We start from the raw sequence: 14255 nt of genomic DNA on the forward strand, positions 1-14255 counted from the left end.
TGATGTTGCCTACGTAAAAACGTTTGCAGCATATCCATAAGTTGGTCAGTTGTGCTCCCAGTTACAACTTCACTTTGGTCTGGCATTGTGTCCGTAGCTTCGGACTCATCTGGAACTTTAGACTCATCCCTTGCCTTTGCTGCATCTTGCTTCTTTGGTGGCATTTTCGATTAACACCAACAGTTTCTCCTGCCACCAACTTGAAAAAGGGTTCGTTGCACCACCAAACCTGCAGCCTTCCCATGTACTAGCCTCCTATTGGCCTGGAAACACCGCTGCCACCATGTGTCATGTAGAGAATTGTCGAGAGGCCTGGGAGAAGTTAGGAAGGCTCAGTACACAGGAGTGGTTTTCAAAAATGTTAGTGGTGGTTTATTTTAGAAGCTGGATTTCACAGCTGAAGGTGTAGTCTTCAAAGCACAAATAACAAAACAAAGTAACAAACACTTAATGTAACATACTGGTGCTAAAAACAAAAGAAAAATGCTGTGAGCAGCAAAAACTGGCACTAAACAATGCCTAGTGGCACGTCCACAAAAATATTCAGCATGTCTCACCTCAGACAAGTTCAAGCGTTTGCACAGTGTACACAGGCTGCAACCTCCCTTAACCATACTCAGACAATGGCTTAAATATACCAGTTTCCCGCCAAACACTAGTGGGTTGAACCATTATCACGGGGTGGAACCTTTCCCCGTGACACTCATTACTGACTTCCCCAGCAAAACATTAGTACATAAATAATATAAATACTGTTCAAGAACTCATTTTTGACATACAATGATAATAATACCAACATGCATAACATACAACCAAAAACTCAAATACTTAACACCTCATAGCACTAATGTCCCCCTCCATTTTGTAAAATGGTACGTTCTGGCTATGCGCACTACCAGAACCCACCTCCAAAACACAGGCTCAGACAGGTAAGATCTAAAATGTGATATAACATGCAAACTTACACAATAAAGAAATCATTTAAAACAAACAATGACTCTCTCTTATCCATCACAACATTAACACATTGAATACTTGATGTTGGGACTGTCTATCCACATATACATTATACTCAATACACCCATTCTGCAAGCAGCACACCAAATAAATTCAAACTAGCCCTAGGCTGGCACTCAAGTGATGATGAGATTAACCTGGTTCATCATCACAGGGATGAAGAACAGAAACAGCATCAGAGGGATGATGGACAGAAACAGCATCAGAGGGATGATGGACAGAAACAGCATCAGAGGGATGATGGACAGAAACAGCATCAGAGGGATGATGGACAGAAACAGCATCAGAGGGATGAAGAACAGAAACAGCATCAGAGGGATGAAGAACAGAAACAGCATCAGAGGGATGATGGACAGAAACAGCATCAGAGGGATGACGGACAGAAACAGCATCAGAGGGATGAAGAACAGAAACAGCATCAGAGGGATGATGGACAGAAACAGCATCAGTGGGATGATGGACAGAAACAGCATCAGAGGGATGATGGACAGCAGACACAGCATCAGAGGGATGATGGACAGAAACAGCATCAGAGGGATGATGGACAGAAACAGCATCAGAGGGATGAAGAACAGAAACAGCATCAGAGGGATGATGGACAGAAACAGCATCAGTGGGATGATGGACAGAAACAGCATCAGAGGGATGATGGACAGAAACAGCATCAGTGGGATGATGTACAGAAACAGCATCAGAGGGATGATGGACAGAAACAGCATCAGAGGGATGATGGACAGAAACAGCATCAGTGGGATGATGGACAGAAACAGCATCAGAGGGATGATGGACAGAAACAGCATCAGAGGGATGATGGACAGAAACAGCATCAGAGGGATGATGGACAGAAACAGCATCAGAGGGATGATGGACAGAAACAGCATCAGAGGGATGATGGACAGAAACAGCATCAGAGAGGATGATGGACAGAAACAGCATCAGAGAGGATGATGGACAGAAACAGCATCAGAGGGATGATGGACAGAAACAGCATCAGAGGGATGATGGACAGAAACAGCATCAGAGGGATGATGGACAGAAACAGCATCAGAGGGATGATGGACAGAAACAGCATCAGAGGGATGATGGACAGAAACAGCATCAGAGGGATGATGGACAGAAACAGCATCAGAGGGATGAAGAACAGAAACAGCATCAGAGGGATGAAGAACAGAAACAGCATCAGAGGGATGATGGACAGAAACAGAATCAGTGGGATGAAGAACAGAAACAGCATCAGTGGGATGAAGAACAGAAACAGCATCAGAGGGATGATGGACAGAAACAGCATCAGAGGGATGATGGTCAGAAACAGCATCAGAGGGATGATGGACAGAAACAGCATCAGAGGGATGATGGACAGAAACAGCATCAGAGGGATGATGGACAGAAACAGCATCAGAGGGATGATGGACAGAAACAGCATCAGAGGGATGATGGACAGAAACAGCATCAGAGGGATGATGGACAGAAACAGCATCAGAGGGATGATGGACAGAAACAGCATCAGAGGGATGAAGAACAGAAACAGCATCAGAGGGATGATGGACAGAAACAGCATCAGTGGGATGAAGAACAGAAACAGCATCAGTGGGATGATGGACAGAAACAGCATCAGAGGGATGATGGACAGAAACAGCATCAGAGGGATGATGGACAGAAACAGCATCAGAGGGATGATGGAAAGAAACAGCATCAGAGGGATGATGGACAGAAACAGCATCAGAGGGATGATGGACAGAAACAGCATCAGAGGGATGATGGACAGAAACAGCATCAGAGGGATGAGGAACAGAAACAGCATCAGAGGGATGATGGACGGAAACAGCATCAGAGGGATGATGGACAGAAACAGCATAAGAGGGATGAAGAACAGAAACAGCATCAGAGGTATGATGGACAGAAACAGCATCAGAGGGATGATGGACAGAAACAGCATCAGAGGGATGATGGACAGAAACAGCATCAGAGGGATGATGGACAGAAACAGCATCAGAGGGATGATGGACAGAAACAGCATCAGAGGGATGATGGACAGAAACAGCATCAGAGGGATGATGGACAGAAACAGCATCAGAGGGATGAAGAACAGAAACAGCATCAGAGGGATGAAGAACAGAAACAGCATCAGAGGGATGATGGACAGAAACAGCATCAGTGGGATGATGGACAGAAACAGCATCAGAGGGATGATGGACAGAAACAGCATCATAGGGATGAAGAACAGAAACAGCATCAGAGGGATGAAGAACAGAAACAGCATCAGAGGGATGATGGACAGAAACAGCATCAGAGGGATGACGGACAGAAACAGCATCAGAGGGATGAAGAACAGAAACAGCATCAGAGGGATGATGGACAGAAACAGCATCAGTGGGATGATGGACAGAAACAGCATCAGAGGGATGATGGACAGCAGACACAGCATCAGAGGGATGATGGACAGAAACAGCATCAGAGGGATGATGGACAGAAACAGCATCAGAGGGATGAAGAACAGAAACAGCATCAGAGGGATGATGGACAGAAACAGCATCAGTGGGATGAAGGACAGAAACAGCATCAGTGGGATGATGGACAGAAACAGCATCAGAGGGATGATGGACAGAAACAGCATCAGTGGGATGATGGACAGAAACAGCATCAGAGGGATGATGGACAGAAACAGCATCAGAGGGATGATGGACAGAAACAGCATCAGTGGGATGATGGACAGAAACAGCATCAGAGGGATGATGGACAGAAACAGCATCAGAGGGATGATGGACAGAAACAGCATCAGAGGGATGATGGACAGAAACAGCATCAGTGGGATGATGGACAGAAACAGCATCAGAGGGATGATGGACAGAAACAGCATCAGAGGGATGATGGACAGAAACAGCATCAGAGGGATGATGGACAGAAACAGCATCAGTGGGATGATGGACAGAAACAGCATCAGAGGGATGATGGACAGAAACAGCATCAGAGGGATGATGGACAGAAACAGCATCAGAGGGATGATGGACAGAAACAGCATCAGAGGGATGATGGACAGAAACAGCATCAGAGGGATGATGGACAGAAACAGCATCAGAGGGATGATGGACAGAAACAGCATCAGAGGGATGATGGAAAGAAACAGCATCAGAGGGATGATGGACAGAAACAGCATCAGAGGGATGATGGACAGAAACAGCATCAGAGGGATGATGGACAGAAACAGCATCAGAGGGATGAGGAACAGAAACAGCATCAGAGGGATGAAGAACAGAAACAGCATCAGAGGGATGATGGACAGAAACAGCATCAGAGGGATGATGGACAGAAACAGCATCAGAGGGATGATGGACAGAAACAGCATCAGAGGGATGATGGACAGAAACAGCATCAGAGGGATGATGGACAGAAACAGCATCAGAGGGATGATGGACAGAAACAGCATCAGAGGGATGAAGAACAGAAACAGCATCAGAGGGATGAAGAACAGAAACAGCATCAGAGGGATGATGGACAGAAACAGCATCAGAGGGATGATGGACAGAAACAGCATCAGAGGGATGATGGACAGAAACAGCATCAGAGGGATGAAGAACAGAAACAGCATCAGAGGGATGAAGAACAGAAACAGCATCAGAGGGATGATGGACAGAAGCAGCATCAGAGGGATGACGGACAGAAACAGCATCAGTGGGATGATGGACAGAAACAGCATCAGAGGGATGATGGACAGCAGACACAGCATCAGAGGGATGATGGACAGAAACAGCATCAGAGGGATGATGGACAGAAACAGCATCAGAGGGATGATGGACAGAAACAGCATCAGTGGGATGATGGACAGAAACAGCATCAGAGGGATGATGGACAGCAGACACAGCATCAGAGGGATGATGGACAGAAACAGCATCAGAGGGATGATGGACAGAAACAGCATCAGAGGGATGAAGAACAGAAACAGCATCAGAGGGATGATGGACAGAAACAGCATCAGTGGGATGAAGGACAGAAACAGCATCAGTGGGATGATGGACAGAAACAGCATCAGAGGGATGATGGACAGAAACAGCATCAGTGGGATGATGGACAGAAACAGCATCAGAGGGATGATGGACAGAAACAGCATCAGAGGGATGATGGACAGAAACAGCATCAGTGGGATGATGGACAGAAACAGCATCAGAGGGATGATGGACAGAAACAGCATCAGAGGGATGATGGACAGAAACAGCATCAGAGGGATGATGGACAGAAACAGCATCAGTGGGATGATGGACAGAAACAGCATCAGAGGGATGATGGACAGAAACAGCATCAGAGGGATGATGGACAGAAACAGCATCAGAGGGATGATGGACAGAAACAGCATCAGTGGGATGATGGACAGAAACAGCATCAGAGGGATGATGGACAGAAACAGCATCAGAGGGATGATGGACAGAAACAGCATCAGAGGGATGAAGAACAGAAACAGCATCAGAGGGATGATGGACAGAAACAGCATCAGAGGGATGATGGACAGAAACAGCATCAGAGGGATGATGGACAGAAACAGCATCAGAGGGATGATGGACAGAAACAGCATCAGGGTTAGTTCTGATGATGGACAGAAACAGCATCAGAGGGATGATGGACAGAAACAGCATCAGAGGGATGATGGACAGAAACAGCATCAGAGGGATGATGGACAGAAACAGCATCAGAGGGATGATGGACAGAAACAGCATCAGGGTTAGTTCTGATGATGGACAGATGAACTCTGACCTGCGAGGAGGTGAATGAGGCCGATGAAGAGCGCCGGCGTCAGACTCCCACACAGACACGCACAGAACCCGAGCAAGCCACCCAGAACCACCAGACTCAGAGACACCAGCGGCAGGAAGAACTGACACCTCCACAGATCTACACACACACACACACACACACACACACACACACACACACACACACACACACACAGTGGGATGTCATCATCAGAAGTCATCATTTATATAGCGCTTTTAACAATGTAGATTGTTTTAAAGTGGCTTTACAGGGATAAACGTATAACTTAAGGTAACAGAGATTGTTTTGTCTTTATAGCGGTTCTTGAATAATGTTATTTTCCAGATAAAGTTAGTTTTGATTGATTCACTTCTGTCGAAATGATCATGTGTTATTAAATTAGGGGCTGCTAAGACGACACTGTTCTCTCTACACAGACTTTACACTGAACCAGTGATAAACACTGATGGCGTTCACATACACAATAAGAATTTAGAATAAGAATTGATTCTATAGTTATGTGCGTTTGAATATATGTGCGCAGGTTTGTAATTCCCTACAAACCAAGCCTTACATTACGTGTCTTGCCTATAAATTTTGATACAGAATTTTATTTTATTTGATCACTTCGAGGTAGGTACGCAAAACGAATTTTCCACAATGCTTTATCTGTAGAGTGGTACAGGGATCCTCCATAGGGAGAGGCTAGTGGACACTTCAGCACTGCGTTGTCATCGGGTCCAGGCGAAGGTCCTTCCTCAGATCTGGATCCGGCAGGCTGCGGGAAAACCTCGGGATAAACAAAGACACTAAAATTAGCGTAGATGCCATTCTTCTTATGATGTAACGAGTACATCAGGATTTAAGGGAAGTGTTCCCAGTTCCGGCTGACCTAATCTATGCAGCCTAACATTGAGTTATAGAAGTCTATAATGTGTTATGTGAATGCTAGGCCGAAGAGATGTGTCTTTAATCTAGCTTTGAACTGACAGAGTGTGTCTGCTTCCCGGACAATGTTAGGAAGACTGTTCCAGAGTTTTGGTGCTAAATAGGAAAAGGATCTACCGCCTGCAGTCGATTTTGATATTCTAGGTATTATTAACTGGCCGGAATTTTGCGGAATTTTGCGATCGCAGTAGACGTGAAGGACTATAATGCGTTAAAAGCTCGCTCAAGTACTGCGGAGATAAACCATTTAGTGCTTTCTAAGTAATCAGCAATATTTTAAAATGTATATGATGTTTAATAGGCAGCCAATGCAGTGTTGACAGAACGGAGCTAATATGGTCATACTTCCTGGTTCTGGTAAGAACTCGAGCTGCTGCGTTTTGAACTAGCTGTAGTTTGTTTGTTAAGCGTGCAGGGCAACCACCCAGTAGAGCATTACAACAATCTAGCCTTGAGGTCATGAACGCATCAACTAACTGTTCCGCATTTGTCAATGAGAGCATATGGCGTAATTTAGATATATTTCTAAGATGGAAAAATGCGGTTTTACAGATACTAGACACGTGACTTTCAAATTAAAGATTGGTATCAAAGAGCACACCCAGGTTCCTAACCGACGACGAAGACTTAACAGAGCATCATTAAGTGTTAGACAGTATTCTAGGTTATTATGTGTGGAAGTTTTTTGTCCAATAATTAGAATCTCTGTTTTTTCTGAATTTAGTAGTAGGAAATTACTTGTCATCCAGTTGTTTATATCCGCTATGCATTCCATTAATTTTGTGAATTGGTAGGTTTCGTTAGGTTTTGAAGAAATATACAGCTGAGTATCGTCGGCATAACAGTGAAAGCTAATTCCTTGTTTCCTAATGATATCTCCTAATGGTAGCATATACAGAGTGAACAGCAGCGGTCCTAGTACTGAGCCTTGTGGTACGCCATACTGAACTTGTGATTGATAAGACATCTCTTCATTTACTGCTACAAACTGATAACGGTCAGATAAGTGTGATTTAAACCATGCTAGTGCAATTCCACTAATGCCAACATAATGTTCGAGTCTATTTAAAAGGATGTTGTGGTCAATGGTGTCAAATGCAGCACTAAGATCAAGTAATACTAATAGAGAGACACAACCACGATCGGATGATAAGAGCAAATCATTCGTGACTCAAACGAGAGCTGTCTCGGTACTATGATACGGTCTAAATCCGGACTGAAAATCCTCGCAGTCAGATATCATTTCTTTCTAGAAAAGAACACAGTTGTGAGGATACTGCTTTTTCTAATATCTTTGACAGAAATGGCAGATTAGTGATCTGCCTGTAATTGACTAGTTTTGTAGAATCAAGTTGTGTTTTTTTTAACAAGCGGTTTAATCATAGCTAGCTTAAAGGTTTTTGGTACGTATCCTAGAGACAAAGATGAATTAATGATATTAAGAAGAGGATCTATGACATCTGGAAGCATCTCTTTCAGCAGCTTAGTCGGTATAGGGTCTAACATGCACGTTGTCGATTTAGATGAATTAACGAATTTAGAAAATTCTTCCTCTCCTATAGCAATGCATATTTTCCCTCAGGGAGACTACAATATTCTCCCTGATGCGATACTGTATTAGACGGTTGCATAGTTATAATTTTGTCCCTGATATTATCGATCTTAACGAAAAATAAGCAGATCTAGCAGCTTTTAAAGCCTCTCTGTAAGCAATCGAGCTCTCCTTCCATGAAATGCGAAACACCTCTAGTTTTGTTTTCTTCCAGTTGCGCTCCATTTTTCTGGCTGCTCTCTTAAGGGCCTTAGAGTGTGCTCGTTGTGCCACGGCGTTGGACTATGTTCTTTAATCTTCTTTAAGCGCAGCGGAGCAACTGTGTCTAAAGTGCTGGAAAAGAGAGAGTTAAAAGTTTCTGTTGCAATATCAAGTTCTTCTAAGCTATCCGGGATGCTGAGATGATGAAACTGATTAGGAAGATTATTGATAAAGCAATCTTTAGTGGCAGAAGTGATCGGTCTAACATATTTATAACACGGAGTCGGCTTTGCAGCCTTGGCTAAATGTAATTTACACGAGACTAGATAATGATCTGAGATGTCATCGCTCTGTTGCAGTATTTCAACGGCATCAACATCTATTCCATGTGATAGTATTAGATCTAGAGTATGATTACGACAATGAGTCGGTCCTGGCACGTGTTGTCTAACTAAATGACAATCCCAATGCATCTTTTTCATTATCTAAGTGTATATTAAAATCACCAACAATTAGGGCTTTATCTGCAGCCAATACTAATTCTGATAGAAAGTCAAATTCTTTGATAAAATCTGTATGGTGCCCTGGTGGCCAGTATACAGTAGCCAGCACAAATCTCAAACGTGATTTATCGTTTACACTAGATAGTTTTACATTACACTAGATAGTTTTACATTAAGCACCAACATTTCAAAAGAATAATATTTAAAACTAGATTTCTTAGTGGTTTTGAAAATATTACTATAAATTACAGCAACACCTCCTTCGCCTTTCAGACGATGTTCACTGTTAAAAGAGCAGATACGAGTGTGTGTGTATGTTTAAAGTGATTAAAACCATGCTCTCCCATACTGATAAATTCATGTGATGGTCTGGACTAGAGGTGAAAAACACCAAGTGTGCTGTGTTTTATGAGAGACGCAGTGGAGGCAACAGGAGGTATCAAGCCAAAAAAGACAAGCCACTCCCCTTTTCCATCATGGGCAATGAAATTAAAGTGTATGCGCGCCATGAAACTTACGGCTACCTTGGACACCGGTTCAATATCGCGGGCGAATGGGAAGAGCAAATACACAAACTTAGCAGTGAATACTGCACAAGGCTGGACATGGTGGATTCATCCCCCCCCCCCCTCCCTCCCTGTCGTAATGAAACTACAGGCCATAAGAGAGATTGCCCTTTCCAAAATACAGCATCTCTTTGCAAACATACATATCCCTAAATGTATCTTAAATGAGCTGAACAATAAGACTGTAGGCCTGGCAAGACGCTGGATAGGACTAAATGCACATTCGACAAGAGATGTCCTGTTCCACAGGTCCAGAGAGGGAGGGCTGGGCGTCCCTCATATAGAGTGGGTGTATGTCACCGCTAGAATAAGGAACCTGTTGAGGATGTTAAATAATGATGACGCAGCCGTGCGGGAGCTTGCCCGAGCCTCACTACTACTACATCTGGGGAAACGCAAGGTCCCTCCTTCTACATCAGATGATGCCAGCTTCCTCGGGTTTAGAAGAAAACCCAATGGAAAATTGGACACCAACACACCAGGCTTTGGCGTGCGGTCGGACTGGCTGGACCTGAATGACCTCTGCAACCGCGCTAAGGAACACAGCAGGACAGTCGGCGGAAGCCAACAAGAACATTGTCACAGATTCAACCATCACGGCAGAGGCAATCATCACAACTGGCGACAACATCCAACTCCTTGACACTCAAAACATCAGAAGGACAATAATCGATCACTTCCACTTGCGTATGATACAGCACTGGACAGGCCTACGCCTGCAGGACAACTGGCCTGTGCTGACCATAACCTGTGCTGACCATAACCTGTGCTGACCATAACCTGTGCCGACCATAACCTGTGCTGACCATAACGCATCACACACAGTTCTGAAGAACACAGCCCTACAAGACGACTTCCACAGATTCACAATTAAAGCTCGTCTTCAGGTACATACCAACAAAGCCCAACTTAGCAACATGGTTTCCATCTGCACATGAGCCGTTCTGCCTGCAACATCACAGCCGGCAAAGAGAGACGATCGCGCACATCCTTAACGGCTGCTCTGCCTACAGAGGACTGTACATCGCGCGCCACGACCGTAGTGTTGCACTCTCAGTGAAGGAGCCAGAGACAATGTCAACCTTACCACAATCCATTTTAACGAAAAAATCAAGACAGACTGGTTCTCCCTCCCACACGAACAGTGCGCTACATTGGAAATTGCCATAAATAATTTACCAAATACACCTGACATAGTTGTAATTAATGAACACACCAAAGCTGTTACAATAATAGAAATTGGATAATCTTTTGATGCTGATATGGACACCTGCTATGCCTCAAAACTGTTGAAATATCAACCATGGTATAATGTTTTCAATAACTTTGGCTACTCCTGTAAAGTTATTGCCCTCATTTTTGGTAGTTTAGGCCATGTGCATAAGTTGTGTGTAAGAGGCCTGCAGATTTGCGGACTACATAAGAGCAAGGCCAAAAAACTGACAAGATATTGTTCTGTATCAGCAGTGATTGGCAGCCTCTATATATGGAGGCGTAGGTGCCACCTTTACACTTAATGTGCATAATGGACTGAGATATTGGCTGCTGTTGTACACCTTTCTGCCAAATTTGGATTATGCCATGATATATGTTTATCTTTTTATTCAAATAAAGAATTTAAGTGTGTGTGTGTGTGTGTGTTATTACTGTCCCAGCTATTTTAAACCAGGCCTGCTACAGAAGAATGAGGGGGAAATCAATCTTGCACCAGATACTGTGCTCAAGGTATTCATGAACAACAAAAGACAACAAAAATAAAATATTTTCTTAGCATATATTTCGGGTCCCGCGTTCACTACTGCGCAGAAGCGGGTCCCGCGTTCACTACTGCGCAGACTGGTCAAGCGTTCACTACTGCGCAGACTGGTCAAGCGCTCATTACTGCGCAGACTGGTCAAGCGCTCATTACTGCGCAGACTGGTCAAGCGCTCATTACTGCGCAGAAGCGGGTCCCGCGTTCAGTACTGCGCAGACTGGTCCCGCGTTCACTACTGTGCAGACTGGTCCCGCGTTCACTACTGCGCAGACTGGTCCCGCGTTCACTACTGCGCAGAAGCGTGTCCCGCGTTCACTACAGCGCAGAAGCGGGTCCCGCGTTCACTACTGCGCAGACTGGTCCCGCGTTCACTACTGTGCAGACTGGTCCCGCGTTCACTACTGCGCAGACTGGTCCCGCGTTCACTACTGCGCAGAAGCGGGTCCCGCGTTCACTACTGCGCAGACTGGTCCCGCGTTCACTACTGCGCAGAAGCGGGTCCCGCGTTCACTACTGCGCAGAAGCGGGTCCCGCGTTCACTACTGCGCAGAAGCGGGTCCCGCGTTCACTACTGCGCAGACTGGTCCCGCGTTCACTACTGTGCAGACTGGTCCCGCGTTCACTACTGCGCAGAAGCGGGTCCCGCGTTCACTACTGCGCAGAAGCGGGTCCCGCGTTCACTACAGCGCAGAAGCAGGTTTAACGTCTCATCCGAAGGACAGAATTAAAGTCTATATCACGGTTTCGATTTTAGTCCGTTGGCAAAATTTAACGCTGGAGATCTCAAATGTGTGTAGGGTAAAGGGAGAAGAGCGAGTTCTGCAAAAGGCGGATTGGAACTCGAGTCGAACGCGTCAAAAGCCTTCAAGCACCTGACGCCCTACGACCTACACCTTACACCTTACGACCTACACCTTACGACCTACACCTTACGCCCTACGACCTACAACCTACACCCTACACCTTACGACCTACACCTTACACCTTACGACCTACACCTTACGCCCTACGCCCTACGCCCTACACCCTACGCCCTACACCTTACACCCTACACCTTACGACCTACACCTTACGACCTACACCTTACGCCCTACGACCTACAACCTACACCCTACACCTTACGACCTACACCTTACACCTTACGACCTACACCTTACGACCTACGCCCTACACCTTACGCCCTACACCTTACACCTTACGACCTACACCTTACGCCCTACGCCCTACACCTTACACCCTACACCTTACGACCTACACCTTACGCCCTACCCCCTATGACCTACACCACTGTAGATATTTAGTGGCGAGCGTCTTTTTGCTAAAAAGACAGGCACTTAGTGTAAATGTACACTCCGTTATCGGAAATGTAAAAAAATATGTGTTTTCTTTCTTGCCCTCACCTGGGCCACTGGCCCGTGCCCAAAATGCTGATAACAGATCACTGTATATTATAATAATATTATAAGAAATCAACTATAATCATAAAACACAAAATAATAAATAAAGCGATAATACGGTCATTTTGACAGAGCTGATTACATCTGATCTGTTCTTATGAGTTTGTTCACATATTATTGAAGCATTTTTATTTATTTATTTTTTCATTTACATATTTTATTCTATTGTATTTGATTTTCCTGTTGGTGTCATTTGATTATTTCTTCTTATTTTATTACTGACGTGACGTCTCAAACGTTATAAAGTGTGTGTTTGCTCACATGTTCGTATCAGATCTTCTCCACTGTTGTGATTTCCAGGCTCTTTGTATTTCGGCATAAACTGCTGAGAGAGAGTAAAACTCACACACGCCATCACCATCTTTGGATCTGAAACAAACAAACAAACAACATAACATTAATGTACAAAAATATTAATGAAATGTTCGTCTGGAGAATATTTAATAAACAGTCAGAGAACAATCACAGTAATCATTCCGACAATAAAGCTCTTGCTGCTAATAACAGTATTCACCGGGTTCTCGGTACCAGTGCGCGTCCGTGGGCGTCAGAACGCAGCGCCACCAGAGCCCGAGCGTGCCGTTCATGCGGAACATCGCGTCGCTCGCGCTCTTCTCGTCGAACTCTCCGTCCAGGAACTCGTCCTGCAGCGCGCGCAGCTCCGAGGCGTTGGGCTCCGCGCGCACCGGCGGGCTCGTGTACTGGTACCAGTGCGGAGAGCCCACCGACACCGACAGATACACGGACGCCAGGACGCTCAGAACCCCGGCGAGGACCAGGGCAGTGGCGTGCCGGTTATCCACCATCGCTCCCGGGCTTGACGAGTCTCTCGACGCGTCTGTCTCCGAGTGTTTGCGTGCCCTATTTTCCGCTCGAGCGCATCACGCCATCAGAGAATAAACCCCGACGAAGAAAAATCACAGTCCAGAGTCTTAATGTCAATTTGTTAATCAGAGTAAATGCGCTCAAATGCTCAATGTGAACATACATGTGATTAGAAGCAGATATGCGGGTAAATCCATGCGTTTTCCTGTGTGATTTAGAGTCGGCCGCAAGGAATCATGGGTAATGTAGTTTAAGAAACGTCATTCTTCAAATAGGAGCTGACCATCCGCTGCTGTAAATAAAACGCACGCACACACACACACACTTTTGTAGCTTTAATAAGGGCCAATCTAATTAATAATGTAAGCAGTGCAGACTGTTTGATAACTTTATTCAATTTTTATTTCATGTTTGACAGGAACGCCACAGGTAAATATGATCTATTACAGGTTTATGTGAGGATTGTTGTAAGTTCACTTAAAGTAAAAGTTGTTATATTTTTTGAAGCCTAATAAATGTTTTAAAAAATTGATTGCTTTCAATACAATGTTGAATGGCTATAATTAATTTTTAATATTGGGGGGAATATTAATAATTTCCGTAGAGACATCATTAGCTGTATTAGTATCAGTGATACTGGCCTTCATTCATTGCCATTAAACACGTATTTTCAATATAGCCTACTGT

At 44.7% G+C, this 14255-nt stretch overlaps 1 protein-coding gene across 1 annotated transcript in view; it reads right to left on the reverse strand.

Moving 5' to 3' along the window:
• The window catches only part of cldnd1a (claudin domain containing 1a), a gene marked incomplete at its 3' end in the record, with an annotated part of 34801 nt that extends 20959 nt beyond the window's left edge, over positions 1-13842 (reverse strand). Inside the window, exons 1-3 of the mRNA XM_079604999.1 lie at positions 13258-13842; positions 13005-13112; positions 5761-5898 (exon numbers count right to left, since the gene is read on the reverse strand). Coding sequence (XP_079461125.1) covers positions 5761-5898; positions 13005-13112; positions 13258-13549 — 538 coding nt within the window. The remainder of the gene's footprint in view (positions 1-5760; positions 5899-13004; positions 13113-13257) is intronic.
• Between the last annotated feature and the right edge of the window lie 413 nt (positions 13843-14255).

Source organism: Phoxinus phoxinus, assembly GCF_949152265.1.
Source record: "Phoxinus phoxinus genome assembly, chromosome: 2".
NCBI classification, from domain to species: domain Eukaryota; kingdom Metazoa; phylum Chordata; class Actinopteri; order Cypriniformes; family Leuciscidae; genus Phoxinus; species Phoxinus phoxinus.